The sequence below is a fragment of the Corapipo altera genome, unplaced genomic scaffold (assembly GCF_003945725.1).
Source record: "Corapipo altera isolate COAL_440 unplaced genomic scaffold, ASM394572v1 60, whole genome shotgun sequence".
NCBI lineage: Eukaryota > Metazoa > Chordata > Aves > Passeriformes > Pipridae > Corapipo > Corapipo altera.
In genome coordinates, this window is record NW_020884912.1 from 2,517,728 (window position 1) to 2,535,215 (window position 17,488).

Sequence of the window (17,488 nt, forward strand, 5' to 3'; positions counted from 1 at the left end):
GCAGTACAGTATGTTGTTAAATCAGTGGCTATGTTTTCAGACACAGTAACATTTTGAGCCTGGTCCTGCTTTAATGAATAGAAGGCTTTCTTGCAACTTTATAGAATCTGAGGCCAGAACAAGCTCATTTTTGTGGTGGGAGGATGCTGAGCTAACAAACTGGCTAATTAGAGAGACATACCTACGCATGTGTAGTAAATGCAATAGGGTGCTAATTTTAGCTGATGCGAGCTGGGAGCAAGCCAGTTGTGGAAATGCAAGATTTTTTACTTGTTAGCTTCCTTGTAGTCTGCCTTGCATATGAGTAATGAATGTTTTTTTCATACTTTCCTGATACTCCTTTAGCTCAGGGAATTGCTGATCTTCTTTGGTCTCCTTCTGAAGGGAAAATATAATATATAAATGGATGGTGAGTTGGATATTGTGTACAGCCCTCTGGTAGCTTATAAGTTGACCTGGGTGGAGTCTTTCTTAGGTATCTCCTAAAATGGTGCATGTGTGGATGTGTCCTACCCTGGGGGAGATCATCCTTCCCACCTCTATAATGCCAGAAACACTCTAGAATGCCTCTAGAAACCCAGCTTCCATGGTTAGGATATTCTTTGTGTCTAGATTTCCATCAAATAAACTTCTCCTGCTTTTGTCACGTTCACAGCACCATTTAGTCCCAAAAGAAAGACCTGCAGTGTAAGAGTTTTCCTACTGCCTTTGGCAAACCTCCTGTTCCTTTCTCTATTTTTAAGTAGTATGGTTGTTAGGTGTGATCTCTTTCCTCCTTTTCTTTCCTCCTCAGTTGCAACAGGCAGTATGGAAATTGCTCCATTTGATCCCTACTTTTCAAATGGAAGATTATGTTAAAGAAATGCAGAGAATGTGACTAAGGACCTAGTTCTGTTTGAACATCATTATGTACAAGGATGATTTAGTTAACATCTTGTTCCTTTCATTTCTGTTTTTTCCCCTCAGGCCCATGTTTGGGCATTTTCTATTCAGTATCTCATCTGACCATGTAGCAGTTGCTCTGTGCTGATAACTCTTAAACTGACTGCTGTTTCATGAGCCTGTCTGTCATTCTGTTTTTATGGCCTTTCTTCTTCAGTTTGTTAGAGGTAGAAGTTGTTCTAATAATTTGTTAGCCAAGTCCTAACTTTCCAGTAACAACAGGACATCCTTAAATTACAAATAGGTACTTTAGTTGTGAAACTGTTGACAACATTCCCTGATATTCAAAGAAAATTTCTGGATGTCCCTGAGGCATTTTAGTGAATTTAAACAGCTTTATTCTTACATAGATAACTAGGTGGAACTGGTTTCTGCTTAGGCTTTGACTGGGAGCTCATTAATTTGCCCTTAGGGAGACATCCTGTCTTTTTGCTTGTCTTTGGAGTGCCCAGCAAGGAAGAACTTCTCAGACTGGGATTGCTGCCGATGTTAGCTATCATAATGTCGTTTCTCCACCTGTTCCTAGTTAATGTCCTTTATCTTAACAGCATTTAAGATGTGATTATTTTTCTTAGATTAGTATGAAGGGTTCTATATAGATTAGGAATATGGAGATGTTAAAGGGCTGTAATGCACAGTTATTCTGTAAATGCCATAGGGCTACTTAATATAGTAAATATTTTTAATTTTTTCAGCATGTTTAAAATACTGTAGTATACACCCTTGCTGAATGTTCATATATTGCCATTTTGTGTGCATAGTTAGGCATTAACCATAGGCTGTGTGGTCAGTGTCTGCTGTTCTTGCATTGCCTTTCCTCTGTCTTTCAATGTCAAGTCCTGTGAAACTTTACAGTGGTTCAGCCTCTGCTGGTTTCTTTACACGCATGATGGTGGGAAATCTCAATCAGTATCAAATGTCATGTTTCATTTAATGTGTTTCATGCTGGGCAGGAAATTAATTCTTTTTGGGGAAAAAAAATAATCCTGTTTCACTTTGCTCAGAGATTTTCAAATGTGCTGAAATGTTGCATTTGATTCCTGTTCACATATGGATGTTGGCATTTCTCAGCTGAGGCTCTCACGTTAACCTCACTTGTCAGATGTTTATTGCTGTTTGATCTTCATGGTCTTCCTCATCAAGCATGCTGATTTTATGGGTAAAAATCTGCTGATTGTTTCTTTCTTCACTCAAGTCAAAATGCTAAATGCACAAAATGAGACCAAACTCTTCTAAAGAAGTTCTTTCTTGGTCTTCTTAGCATAGGGCAATTATGTCCTTACACCCCATCAGAAGTCAATGTTGTCTTGATGTGAGTATCCATGACTTGAAAAGATGCTGCCAGGAAGACAACCCCAGTCTGCAGCTTATCATTTACTCTTTACCTGTCCCAAGGCCAAACAAGAGTTGGCAGGCTCTCACACCTGGGATGAAACTGTATCACTGGGAGCTTCCTGATAAGTTGAAGCTGTGTGCCTCTGGGCAAAGGTGTCTCCCTTTCTGTATGCTAAAATGTTATTGCGCAATTTATAAAGCTAATCTGCCCTGTCCTTGCTATGGTGCTACAGTATTTCACCTAGTGTGTGAGGATTAGCCCAGAGGATGCCTTTGTGGCTGCACTTACAAGGTTATATGTGTTCTTGTTTCTTGGGGACAAACCTTTTATGTTTTGAATTAGTGACTGGATCATATCTCTATCTCTTCACCATACCTTCAATCAGTCCAGAACATTATCCTCCCTTTTCAGCTGTAGTGTAACTTTGCAATTCAAACACTGGTGAGAGAGATGCTGAGACCTGAGGACTGAGGAACCCCTTACTCACTCCACCACCAACTCCTGTCTCCCCCACACTAGTTCGAAATACAGGCAGGCCTACTATTTCAGGGAAACATTACTCTAAGGCAAGAAACATTTCTTCCTTTTCTCATTGTTACCTTCAAAGTGTCAGTTCACTTCTCTTAATATAGAATTAGTGGAAACAATATATTGTATAGTTTAAACTTTACCATATGTACTAAACATTGTTAAATATTTGCCAGTTCTTAACTATTGCTTACTTCTTGATAGCCAGCAATGTGGGTATTTCTTGCAACGTGTTTAGTTGAAAACCCCCAAATTACATATCAACAGAGTGTTTTTACTTTGCATTGGTTTTGTTGAGGTGCCTGTTACTTTTGCCATTACTAATATGAAATGTGAGCAGAATTTAGTGATGTGATTTGTTTGGTGGAAGTTGCAAGTGGGAAAAGGAATTAAGCAACAAGAAAAATAGAAAAGCAGGATTCCTGGGGATGCTGTTCCTGATGCAGCCAGAGAATGTGTCATTGGTGTGTATTCTGATCCTGATGACTTAATAAGATGAAGACCTATGGAAGCATACCAGCAGTGTATTGAGTATAAACGTGAGCAAAAGTACTTTTAGACGTTCAGCTTTATGTATTCCAGTCTCATAACAATAGAAATCAATGAAAGCTGTGATGATTATCATAAAATAGTCAATAGACTGCTATGATAAAGTTACAAATTTTGGGGACAAGGGGATACTGAATGTAATTTTTTACCTTGACTTTAAGGATGTTTTTGACACTGTCTCCCACAATATTATTGTATCCAGGTTAAGGTGGTAAGATCTGGATAGGTGGACAACCAGGGGAGGAGTTCAACAGGTACATATGCAAAGCCCTGCACCCAGGCAGGAGGAACCCCAGGCTGGGGATTGGCAGTCCAGAAGCAGCTTCATGGAAAGGCCTTGAGAGTGTGGTGGGCAGCAAGCTGGACACCAGCCAGCAGCATGCCTGGCAGCAGGGGAGGCCACAGCATTGTGAGCTGTGTGAATGAAAGCACAACCAGAAGATCAAGGGAAGGAATTATCTTTCCCTGCTCATCAATCCCAGTGCAGGCTGAACATCAGAAACCTGGAGTGAGTTTAGTGTTGAGGGACCAGGGCTCATTCAGGATTGAGAAGAGGTGGTTTTGGAGGGGGTTGTCATGAAGATGGAGTCATATTCTTCGTAGTGTAGCGTGTTGAGAGGTTGAAAGGCAGTAGTAACAAGTTCAAACAAGAGTGGCATGGACTGGCTTGTTCCCAACAAGGACAGTCAAGCAGCTGAAGATGCTGCTCACAGAGGCTGTTTAGACTCTCTCCATGGAGGTTTCCAAGGTCTTATAGGACAAAACCCTAAAGACCCTAGTCTGATCCCATAGCTGGCCCTGATATGAGCAGAAGGTTGACTAGAGATTTGCTGAGGTCACTTCTCACCTGGATTGTCTTGTGATGGTACGAAATACTGATTTTTAAATTTGGAAAATTTATTTAGTCGTAGAGGTACAGTGTATGATTTCTTGGTGTATATATCAGTATACATTTTCTCTACATTTACTTGTAATATATAAGCTTGGTATGCACTGATTTTATGAGCTTGCCAGGATGTGATAGTAGGGAACAATAAAATTTGATTTGACTTTACAAAAATGAGTGCTGTTATTGAGGTTAATGGCGCTACTCAGATGGGTGCTGGTACCACATATTAACAGAGGTGCACCTTTCCTGGAGCTTGTGTTAGTAGGATGTTTGCTAGTTTGGTTAATAATGAGAAATTATGCTAATAAAACAGTCGTTCCAGTACAAAAATCTGGTGTGAAATGACCCTTTAAAGAGGCTTGGGGAACCCCTCTCTGCCTGACAGGCAATATAATACCTTTGATGGGTCACATATCAACCCAGAGCTTAGTGCTGTCTATTAAAAACACCAAGAATCATGTGTTTACAGGCATTGTGAAATAAGAAAGCCATATTCGCCTTATCCCTACCTTATGGAATTGTCTGCTATTTGCTGATATGAACAAAGGGACAAACATTGGCACAGATGAACACTTGATCCAATCCCTATCAAAGGCTTTTAGCCTTTGAACTTCTCCCTACTTTTCTTTGCAATTAATTCATGTCCAAATGTGTTTTACATTTGATGATCAAGTTTTTTTAAGAGTCTGGTCTATATATGTTAGGACTGGTGTTCTCAGTAATAAAAGTACTTAAGCATACATTAACCCTGCTGACATAGGTTCTTAAATACCACTGCTAACTTGGAGTTCCCCAGGTTCTTTGATTTGCCTGCTGACTTCTGAAACAGGGAGTGACTACTCTCTGGCAATCTCAGTAAGTCTGAAATTATGCGCCTGAAATAAGACTTCTAAAATTGTTGGTGATTGACTTTAAAATCCTGTTCTATTTGTACTTAAAATTAAGCATGGTGCTTGTGTTAATCTTGTTCAAATCTTTCTGTTGACTTGTTGTCTGTGAACATTTTCATAGTTGTATATGTGGTTATATAATTAAGATTTTGTTGTTTGGGATTTGTTTTATGCTTCAGAAAAACTATAATTTCAGGAAAAATATTTATGGCTGTACTTAACACAAGAAGGCAGTATGAAACTAAAGAGGACATTTAATAAAAAATGAAAGTTTAGTTATTCCTTGATGCATTTAGTGTAAGTTCTGGTGGCCTTATATTTGCTGACAAGACTTCTTTATCTCGTAATGATTTTCTTTATTCAAACAAACTCAGTGGGGTGATTCATGACTGCTTTTGATAGTTTCAGTGAAATCAGAATTAAATAAGTATAAGATGTCAAGAATAAGAATATTTGGAGTATGTAAAGACACTGGGAAGCTTAGCTTTAATCAGAATAAGATCCTTAGTAATGGTCTTTCTCTTTTGGAAACCTTTCCATCTTTGATTGCTAGCATTGTCAGGTGTCAGAGGAACCTGTTAGCCGTAAGTTTAAGGCATCAGTTAGTAGCTGAACACTTTCAGAAGAGACTTGATCTTACTTGCAGTGCCCTGGCAGCTGAAGTACACATTAGGAACTAAAGATCAGACACTTGGATTTGAAAATCTGGTCTCTTGTATGGAAGCCTGCAATGATTCTTTTAAATTCTGCAGCATAAAGTGAGTGCATGAGATGAAAATTATGCTGTTCATTGGGCTGCAGGGACAGATAGTGGTTGCTTGCTTCGTGCTCACGGGGAGGCACTGAGGGAGAAGGGAGCTTGGTGCCCTGCTTCGGTTCCCTCTTACTCTCTTCCTTTTTTTTAAGTGCAAGCACGTAGCTCTATTAGAAGGGAAAGAAAGAGAGTGGGTGTTATAATAACATGTAGGCTTTTAGACAGGCAGTTCTGGAAGTTACTTAAACAAAACCATTGAGATAATTTTGTCAAGACACTGTCTAGTTCACTAGTAAATGCTTTGGAAGAAAAAAATCAGATCGCTTATAACCTCTCTTTATTTGCTGCATGAGTTACTTTGCCAAATTGCTATCTACACCATCACACCTGTGTTCTTTTGCTCTATCTCCTGTGCATAGAGTGACGTGCATCAGAGAAATTGTAGGTGAAAAAAATCATGTTTGGAAATATCAGTTTTTTCTTGTCATGTTTTGAGTGCAGAATTCATACCAAAGCAGAAGAGAGCAAACAGAACAAAGCAAAAGCAGGCAAAGCGCAAAAGAGATGCTCTGATGTCCCTGGGATATGAAAGACAAGGTACTGAGAGCAGTGGCATTGTCCCCTCTTCTCCTGGGCTAGGTAACTTAATCCTATTTGATGTAATACAACTTATGAGAAAGATTCTTTTTAGACATCTGATTGAGATAACAGCACTTCTCAACAGCACCACTATACCACCAGGGAAAAAGGGGAATTACCACTGGTGAGAAGGGCTTGGTGATTGCAGAGGGAGGTGAGCAGAGCACACAGAGCATCAGGGAGAGAAAGAAAGGCAGATCAACTTCTTTTTTTCTGTTTTTTTTCCATATGAGGATGTTTTTACATTCTCTTTGTTCAGTGTCAGTTTGTTGATGTGGGTACGTGGCCCTGACGAGTCATCACACTCCTGAAAGTTGGTAGCTCTGGAAGGCAGAGGAGTGTGTAGCATTTTGGGACTGGCGCTTTCCACCAGTTTTGTTGATGCCTCTGGAAATACTGATGCAGTTGACCTTTGTGCAAGCATGTAGCTGTAGATTAAGAAATGTGTGGTGGAATATCTTCAACATAAACTAGACATACAAAGCAAAGATTTATACAAGAAGAATGACAAGCTAAAAATAAGTGAAACAAAGTTGTCAGGAGTTCCTTTTTTCCCCAGAATATGATAGAAATTTGGTTGTTAACAAACATGAGGTGAATATTTCCATTGATAATAATAAGGATTTCTAAATTATCCAGGAGTAGGGCACAGGACTTAAACTATTGTTAAGCTTTGTTAAGCCGTTGTCAAGAAAGTACAAGATTTTATAGACAGGTACACTGAAGCAAATCTGTTACTCCACCTCTGGCATCACGGAAGTTGTAGAGTCAAAACTATACAAACAAGAAACTAGTTATCATGATTTCTGTAAACTGGAATTTTATTGGTATAGAAGCAACCGAATTAGTGGTTATGAAGACTGAAAAGAAATTACTATTTCTCTACATAATGCAGTCCATAAATTGCCTTTGTTTATTCTTTTTTCTTTCCTTTTCCATTTCCCAAACCATTCTTATGCTCTGGCATATGTTGAACACTATTTTTAAAAAGTAAAGCGGAAAAGAGATTATGGAAAATTCTGATCTTGTAGTCATAATGAATTAATCTTTTTAATTGTTTGATTGGTAGATTAGAAATACATTTTTACTTTCTTTAAGGCTTCTGTAAGCCACATTACATCTTTTAGCTGTTTTGGTTTCCATTTCACCAGTGCAGGTTGAGTACGCTTTTTGTTTTGCACTACATGGTTGGAACCCAGAAACAGTAGTTATTGAATATTCTGAGGCATCAGGAAGCAGCACATCATTTGATTGTTCAATTGCTGCAGGATGAAACACCTTAGACCTTTTTGCGTACATTTGCTTGAATGTTTGCAATTCCTGACACTCTTACCTTCCTAGTTATGTGTAATCTGCCCAGCTCTTCCTGTAGTGCTCTGGTACAAACACTGGCAGTATGATCGGTGTGGGGGCGTGATTGTGACAGGATAAAAGCTACAGTGTGTGCATAAAAGGAACCAAATTACTTACACTCAATTAACATGGCCATGTTTCAGAGAGATCACCAAACCGTGGCTAAAAGCACCCTTTTATATAATTACCTTGTTATTTTCTCTTTGATTCGCGTAAAACTGTTTTTTATTGTTATTGAAGAAAAAACTGTTGCAGTAGACTATGAATTTTAAGGAATTCACCATTAATAATATCAGTGATAACTCATTACTGTAAGCCACTGTTTAATTGTGAAGCAATGAAAAGTAAAAAACACTGTGATGGAAGACTGCTTGGCTTTGAATATATTAAATCCAATCTAATAGGAATAGGCTTTGGTGATAAAGCAATAAATCTAAAGTTCATGTAAGTGAAGAATTACTGCAGAAACTTCTTTTTGGATTCACAAGAGGAGCATGCAGTCCCCATAACTAGGATTTGGAGCCAGTGATTCAAGCATTTTTTGCATAGGACTACTGAATGTGACAAAACAGGCTCTTACTCTTCGTAGTTATGCTTTCCGTAGTGGGACTGGGAGAGGAATAGATTGGGTTCTGCAGAGCTTCCACATTTGCTATAAACTATGTGTGTCACGGTTTCACCCCAGCTGGCAACCAAGCACCACGCAGCCAAGACTCCATAATTCCCAGCCACTGTGAAGATAGTTAACTCTACCCCAGCCAAAACCAGCACATTGTGTGATGTGTAGTCTCTAATCTTTGAGTTTGCAAGGTAATCTCCTGAATATCCATTCACCCTAAGTGAATATATGCGTACAATTAAGTTGGCATGGAGTTGGAAATCGGATTTTGAATTTCCAAGTGTCTGGCAGTAGCACATATCCTAGTTGGGTTGTGCTCTGGCATGGAGAAAACATAACATCTTTTTGCCTTTTTTTCTCCTGCTGGTCACTTTGCATTCTGTTCTGCTAGACAAGGTTTAAGCACTGCCTGGATTTCCTCTACATGGAGCAGGAATTCCACCCTGGATTCATCAACTGCAGTATCTCTTGTTAGATGCACACGATGCTTTGGCTTTCCTCCCACTGCAGCACGGAAGCCAGGTGGTGTTTCTGCAAGGGGATAATTGTGCCGCTCCAAGGGCACCATAGGGTTGATGGGTACTAGGATGCCAGAGCTTTCTCCACTTGCCTCCTTGTGAAGTTGACTGTGAGAATTTTGTCCCTTTACATGTTGTCTTAAGGCTGTTCTTTACCTACAAGTGCACATAAACTTCTGTTACTGAGTGTGCAGGTAAAAAACATACTGCATGGGGTTACTCAGTGCTGCTTCCCAAAATGTGTGTGCGGCTGAACATTCTCAGAGCCATCAGCCCTCTAGTCACATCAGATTGGCAAGAAGACGAATAAGGTTTTGGCTAACAGCCTGATGAAGGAGTGTGTTAAAGCTTAAGAAAATGAATTTACATCCATTTAGTATTCTTCTGCACTACCAGTGATGCTAGCTGAGGCAATGGCTATGACTGCGTGTATGTTAGGAAAGAAGTGAAACAAAAATAAGAATTAGCTGATAGATTAAATAGCACTTATTTGAGGTAGACAAAGGTATGTAACTCAAGTATCTATAAAAAAGAAAAGCTTCTAAGTATCAACACTGAAATTCGGTCTATAGGTATTTTTATTATAGAGAAAATTGGACTATCTACAAATATAAGTACTTGCTGCAAAATTATTCTGCTGAATAATACTCCAGTTCGCTTACTCTTTTCAGCCCCCCTGAAACTCTGTGTGCATATCTGCTTAAAATCAGCAACAAGTGTAGCTAGTTTTAAAATAATTCAAATTTAGTTTATTTTGTTTCATGATGCACAAATAGAAAGTCATTTAAGTGTGACTGATTTTATTCATCCGCAGTAGTTGCTCATCTGAAATGCTATTGAAGTTCAGTAATGAGAGCTCTGAAATACAGTGTTTGACAGATGGTGTGGGTGGTTGTGCCATTTCCATGATAAATCTACTTACAAATATAACCATGAGGAAGTTGTGTTCATTCCTTGACTACAGGGACATATAGATGGAAAAAGTGACAAACATGACATATGTGTCTTGGTTCTTCATTTTCCTCCTATAATGATTTGGATTTTTAAACTAGTGCAAGAAAGAGGCTTCTTTTACTTATCTGAAAAGGAGTTGCTAAAATATTCCTTCAGTAGCCTTTCTTTTCTTACGTTTTCTTTGAAGCCTTTCCTATAGTGAATTACTTTTGTAATGTCTTTGAGCATCAGTTAGAAAGCATTGCTCATTTTTGATGAAAACAAAATAGATCTTCACTAAGATACATTTACTGTTAAAAGAAAGTATTGGAGACTGGAGAGATGGACGTCAGTCCTGTTGCCCCAGGGCTTACTATTGAAACTTAGAGATGCTAAAGTGGTATAAATAAAAAAAAATACTGCATTATCCAGTTTGAATATTCTTTTTTATTCTCTTTGTGTTTTAACAGAAATCACCGATGCTGGTACTAGAGGAACCCAAGATACAATTAAGGGTGTGAAAAGAAAAAAGATTGTGTCTGAAAACCATCTTAAAAAAATACCAAAATCGCCTTTGAGAAGCCCCACTGAAGCCAAGGTTAAGCAAAATATAGAGCCTTCACCACTAAAAGCTCTTCCAGATGCCTCTGAACACGCCATGGCACAGGATCACCTGCCCGTGCAAAATGGAAATCAATGTACCAAACAAAATGGGGGAGCACTTAGTAGTGAGATAAGTGTTGAAACAACCAAATCTGAGGCATCAATGCAGACAAAGCTTTCACTGACGCATCCGTCCTTAGATTTGTGTAAGCAGGCAGCGGGGGATGCTGATGCAAACCAACTGAACTCGGCAGAGAGGAAGCCTCCCTCAAACTCCTCATCAAGTAAAACAAAGACTGACAGTAATGAATGTATTAATTTTGTTGATTGCAGTACATCATCCCCGTGTACGCGTACTGCATTCGATGTCTTATTAAAAGCTATGGAGCCTGAACTGAACACCTTAGCACAAGAGTGCCCCCCTTATGGGATGCAAATAGAGAAACTGAGACCAAATAAAACTGTAAGCACCTCTTCTAGTCTCACGTCCAATACAATAAGCGTCCAAAATCAGTCTGCTTTGTCACAGCATGAGTTTGCAGCTGGACCTCACTATTACCCGTGTACGTTGAACAATGTGCATGTAGCAACAACAGCCAAGACTGGACAAGCACAAGGCCAATCAGTTTCTCATTCACAAGACCTTATTACTAAAACCAGTCAACAAAATCACCAGGTTGTTATGTGTCCAAGTTTAACTAGGTCGCTGGTGCAACAGCAGAGTCAAGAAAACCCCAAGCTCCAGCAGATATACAGCATAGCAGTAACTTCTTCTGTCGTTCACACCTCATCTTCCACTGTAACTCAGGTTTTTTCTCAAAACCAGTTAGTAGCTAGTTCATCTTCACCTTTGTCAATTAGCACGTCGAGTTCAACACACTTGCCTATAGGTCCGGTGTATAATTCAGCCCAGATAGCATCAGTTGTAAACCATGGTGTAGAACAAATATGTAACCTCTTAAAAGACCAGAAGCCTAAAAAGCTAGGGAAATACGTCTGTGAGTATTGCAATCGGGCCTGTGCCAAGCCCAGTGTTCTCCAAAAGCACATCCGATCCCATACTGGAGAGCGACCATATCCTTGTGTGACATGTGGGTTTTCATTTAAAACCAAAAGCAATCTGTACAAGCACAAAAAATCTCATGCACACGCTATCAAACTTGGACTTGTTCTACAACCAGATTCAGGTGGCCTCTTCTTATCGCATGACTCGGACAAAGCACTTAGCATTCATTCAGATGTGGAAGAAAGCGGTGAAAGTGAAGATGAAGGCACTGCCGATGAAAGACAAGATGATCAAGAACTGGAACCTGCACAATTAATGAAAGTCATTTCGAGTGCAGAAACATTGCAGAAAGGAAGTCCTATTCCAGTAAGCAACCCAGATTGTATACCAGGTGACTCTTCATTGCACGATGCAGAACCTCAAGTAAGGGCAGCTTTACCTAAAGTAGTAGTTCATCCTGTAAATGTTTCTCCATTAAGGGCTGATAGCCCAAAAGTAACAGAACCCGCACCCGAGCTTGCTGCAACACAGAGAAAAGGAGATTCTAAAGTGACAACTCTTCAGTCAAATGTAACACATACAGCCTCATTCAAGGAGAATGACATAAAGCAGCATCAGAAAGTAGAAGTGGGCCTATTAGAGGAGCAGCTGGGATCTGCAGTAGGATCAGTGCATGCCCAGCTCCAGAGACAACAGGCAACTGATGGTTCTCAAGATCAGCAAGGAAAATGTCTTTTGAGCCCCAGAAGTTTAGGTAGTACTGATTCTGGTTATTTCTCTCGTTCTGAAAGTGCTGATCAAACAATGAGCCCTCCAGCTCCTTTTGTAAGGGGATTGTTGACCTCTGAGAAAGATCCAAATAAAAACCTACCCTGTGTGCCACGAACAAGTGGTGTGGTGGCATCAGTGGTACAAACTGTTTGTGCTGAAAAAAATCTGATTCTCTCTGGCCAAATGCGACCTCCCTTGGCAACAAAAACTCTTGAGGAGCGTATCTCAAAGTTAATTTCTGATAATGAAGCTGTTGTAGATGACAAACAGTTAGATAGCGTGAAACCAAGAAGAACATCTCTTTCGAGAAGAGGAAGCATAGATTCACCAAAATCCTACATATTTAAAGATTCTTTCCAGTTTGATTTAAAGCCCATGGGAAGAAGAACTAGCTCAAGCTCTGATATACCAAAGTCTCCTTTTACGCCCACTGAGAAATCAAAGCAAGTTTTTCTTCTTTCTGTACCATCCCTTGACTGTTTACCTATAACACGAAGTAATTCCATGCCTACCACCAGTTACTCAGCAGTACCTCCGAATGTAATACCTCCCTCTCATCCCCTTCGAGGAAGCCAGTCATTTGATGATAAGATTGGCTCTTTATATGATGATGTTTTTGTATCAGGACCTGCTACTCCACTGAACCAAGGCGGACACCCTCGGACCCTTGTTAGACAGGCAGCAATAGAAGATTCTTCTACTGGTGAAAGCCAAGGTCTTGGACTGGTGCGATCTGTAGAAGAAAGTTATCTGGGGTGTAATTTATCAAATGAATCCTTATTACAAAGGAGCAAATCCTCAGCACAGGGATCAAATTTAGAAAAAACAAAAAAGTCCCCTCAGGTGCGAGGAACAATGTTTGAATGTGAAACCTGCAGAAACAGATATAGAAAACTGGAAAATTTTGAAAACCACAAGAAATTTTATTGTTCAGAGTTGCATGGACCTAAAACTAAAGCAGCAATCCGGGAACCTGAGCATAAAGCTGTTACAAACAGTACACAGCCTCAAATTCTACACTACAGGGTCACTACTTCAACTGGCGTCTGGGAGCAGACACCCCAGATAAGGAAAAGAAGGAAAATGAAAAGTGTTGGTGATGATGATGACCCACAGCAAAATGATACAAGCCTACCATCAAAGAACACAGAAGGCCAAAGCAAGACAGCAAATTCTTCCAGTCTGTCAAAATACAATGCGACAACAGTGGTAGGATCACAACAACCAAGCAAACTTCTGCTTCAGAGTTCCCAAGTTCACCTTGTGGCTCGAGGCACAGATCAGACTATTGAGCCAAAGGTGGCTCCGCTCATTGAAAAGCAGGCAAGTTCAGCTGTGCAAGAAAAGATGGAGTTGAAAAGACAAGGGACTGGCATTTCAGTAATACAGCACACCAATTCACTGAGCAGAAATAGCTCATTTGAGAAATCAGAGTCGTTTGAAAGACTATCACCAGTTTCTTCTCAAGAGCCCAACAAGGTTGCAAAGCACCGCTCTTTGAATACAATCGTAATCCAAGAAGACAGACAGTCTTATCTGAACAATCCCCAGCATCATCAACCCTTGTCGTCAGAATCACCTAGAGGGGAAGTTCAGGGAAGCCAGTTGGTTTCTAATGAGAGAAGCACGCCACTTCAGCCGTCAAGACTTGTTCGACAGCATAACATCCAGGTTCCTGAAATACTGGTCACAGAAGAACCAGACAGAGACCAAGAAAACCAGTGCAGTGACCAGGAAAAGACAGAAAGGTTTAACTGGCCACAGCGCAGCGAAACACTGTCAAAATTACCAACAGAAAAGCTTCCACCGAAGAAGAAAAGAATTCGCTTGGCTGAAATGGAGCATTCATCTGCTGAATCAAGTGTTGACTCCACACTTTCTAGAAGCCTAAGTCGGGAGAGTAGCTTGTCTCATGCCTCCAGTTTCTCAACTTCACTTGATAAAGATGAAACTTTGAAGGCTGAGAACCCTTCCAAAGCAGAGCCTGCTAGTAAGTCGTCAGAATTCCTCATGATTCCTGCTGGTTCACACGCACTGTCTGTGCCTGGACCTCATTACCGGGAAATGAGACGTGCTGCCTCAGAGCAAATCAGCTGCACACAGCCCTCCATGGAGGTGGTGGACTACAGAAGTAAGTCTTTTGACTGTGGAAGTATGTCTCCGTCAAAACCTGTCCCGCTTGTAGAGATAGCCACTCCAAAAGTGTCATCTGCAAATGGAGCTGCTGGACATGTGCCTCTTCTAGAAAGGAGGAGGGGGCCATTCGTAAGACAAATATCTTTAAATATTGCTCCAGAAAATCAACAGCCTCAAGTGAAATCAACCTCTTCATTGCAGACAGCTAATGCTACAGATGTGCCCACAATGCCATTACACAAGCTGCAGACCTCTGGGAAATCTTCAGTGGACTTTCCTTCAAGTACACAATATTCACAGACTAACTCCAAGCCTCACTCAGCAATTCAAAGTTGTAATTCTGTTAGCCTGTCTTCGGTTCAGCAGCCTCTAGATCATGTGTTGAATAATCAAGGGCAGCCATCCTTGACTCATCAGCCTTCTCAGCCATCTACTAAAACATCAGCCCAAGGGGAGCAAGCAGGCACAGACTCACTTTCTTGTCATCCTGATGAAAAAAAGGATTGTTTTGCTCCAAAGTATCAACTTCAAGTTAAAACATTACATATAGGTCAGCCATGCTCTTCTAAATTGCTAAAAAGTACTTTATCAGCTCAGACTGGTCCAAGTCAAGTTGGGGTGGATCAGAATTCATCCTCCTTTGAAATGCAGACTAAACTGTCTGACATGTCTAATCCATACTCTGTGCCTCCTTTAAAGCAAATTGTCCCTAATAACTGCAGCAGTCAGATTCCTCCTTTTGTGGTTCCTGTCCGTATTCACAGCAGTATGCCATCCTATGGCTTCGCAACTGTTACACCCCTTCCTCACATTTTAGTGACCCAGGATCAGGTAAATCAGTCCATCTGCAATACAAATGTTGTGACAGTGCCAACGCTTGAAGGTAAAACTCAGCTGCCAAAATCTCACAAAGATTATCAGAGGACTTTGCCAAATTCATTTGAATTTGAAAATTCACAACCAGAAAATGGAACCAGAAACTCACCTTTGTCAAGCTCTTCGAATATCATTCAGAAAGTGCCAGTTAGTGGACTCTTCCCTCAACCAGAAGCTACAGCTTCAAGTAAACGAATGCTTTCCCCAGCCAACAGTTTAGATATTGCCATGGAAAAGCAGCAGAAACGTGTTAAAGATGAGAGTGGAGCTGCTTGTATGACAGATGCTAGACCATTGCATTCAGTGAATGTTAGATCTAATGACCCTACTAGTAAGCAAAAGAAACCAGTTTTGGTAAGACAAGTTTGCACCACGGAGCCTCTTGAAAATCACCTCTTGGATCCTGACAGTGTTACACAGGATGAAAAAAGCAGCAAGGCCAGTACTTCAGACCTGCCTTTGCCTGACCATCATTCATCTGACACTGGGGTTTCAGAAACCCTAAAGAAGTCCCCAGAATCTGAAGACCTTAAGTCTTCAACATCACCAGTGTTTGCAGTTAGAAAACCATCTGAATTGTCTCCAGTGAATAACCAGAGTTCTCTTCTCAAGGCTGTAAGTAGCAGTCAAGAAAGAAGGTCCCCAAGTAACAATAATGAGAGCAAGCACATCAACAGCCCGGGCCAAGCAAAGCCTGTAACAACACTGACTGCCATGAATGCAGGAGAAATGCAGAGGTTGTCATTTCCAAGCCTCAAGACCACAACAAATTTTACCTGGTGTTATCTCATGAAGAGAAAACCATTGCATCTGCTGCAAAACGATCAGAAAATCTCTGCCTATTCTACATGGACCATTAATCCCAGCAATCCCAATCCACTTGGTTTGTCGACAAAGGTAGCTCTCTCCCTCCTCAATTCCAAACAAAAAGTTGAAAAACCACTGTACACTCTAGCAAGAACTACTCATCCCAGATCTGATGTACTGGTCTATTCAAGCAAGTGGAAGAACAGCTTAACCAAGGTACTTAAACAATGCTTGATGTATACTGATCATTTACAGAGGATTTGCTTTGGAAATTGTGCTTCCTCATATTTTAGAGAATGTAATATGCCTGACACATACATTATATGTGCTTATTTATTTTAGTTATGCTGGATCAAAGTGCTAAAAAGATCTTAAGTAATTCGATTAAGAAGCCTGTTCATAAGGATTTATCGCTTTTCATGGAAATTAGTTCCTGGGTTTAAATCCGTATATAGAGTGTTTATTGTGGCAGGAATATGTTTGACTATTTTTTTGTCATGCAACAGTAGAACAAAAATGACTCTGATAGAAATATTTTTAAACACTTTTAACTTAAAACAGGTTAATTTAAGATCATAATTGCATATTTTGCCTTAAAGGTCATTTAGTATTTTCCGTTACAAATCAGTGCTCAGCGTGAACATGTCTGTGGAAACATCGTGAAAACAGTTTTCACAATTGCTGATCATCTAACTGTGCGAGGAGGAGTATACCATTTCCCTTTCTCCCATCTAGGTTAATCGGTGGTGTGAAATAATGACAGAAATAGCAAAATTTACACTGCCGTAAAACCACCAACAACTTCTTGGATAAATATGGCTCAAAAGGTGATGTTAAATCTTGCGCTGAGGAATATAATCCAGGCAAAGGTTGTGACCCACATAAAACACTATATCATTCCAGAGTCTGAAATGTCAGAGCAAAGTACTCACTTTTTATTTCTTTAGCTGTCTCGGGGCTGCACAGTTGTGATCAGGATTTTACTTGCTGGACAGACAGGATGAAAACTGTGCTGGTTTGGACTGGTTTTGGTGTTTCTTAGTGATTGAACCACTTCTGTGAATGGGTAAAGGTGGCTCCTTGCCCGATAGTATGGCAGCAGCTGTCTGTGTCTCTTTAATGGACCCAGTACCATATTTTATTGTCTCATCTAGTGAAATCGTAAAGCCTTCTGAAGTGTGCTTGATTTCACACTTTTCTTTCCTCTTTGCTGTGTACACCGTGTCTTTGGTGTCAAACTCTTCTTTGGAACTGGCAAAAGCGCAGCATCAGTCACAGTCCTCCCTTTCTCCAGGATCCTTCAGGGCATGGAATATTTTTTTGATGGGGGCATAAAAGC

At 40.3% G+C, this 17,488-nt stretch overlaps 1 protein-coding gene across 11 annotated transcripts in view; it reads left to right on the plus strand.

Annotated features, from left to right (window-relative positions):
* The window catches only part of HIVEP1 (human immunodeficiency virus type I enhancer binding protein 1), a 131,383-nt gene that overhangs the window by 81,803 nt on the left and 32,092 nt on the right, over positions 1 to 17,488 (plus strand). For all 11 annotated transcript variants that reach the window (XM_027654074.1, XM_027654076.1, XM_027654073.1 and 8 more), the window contains one exon: positions 10,421 to 16,365. In XM_027654074.1, the coding sequence (XP_027509875.1) occupies positions 10,421 to 16,365 (5,945 nt within the window). The remainder of the gene's footprint in view (positions 1 to 10,420; positions 16,366 to 17,488) is intronic.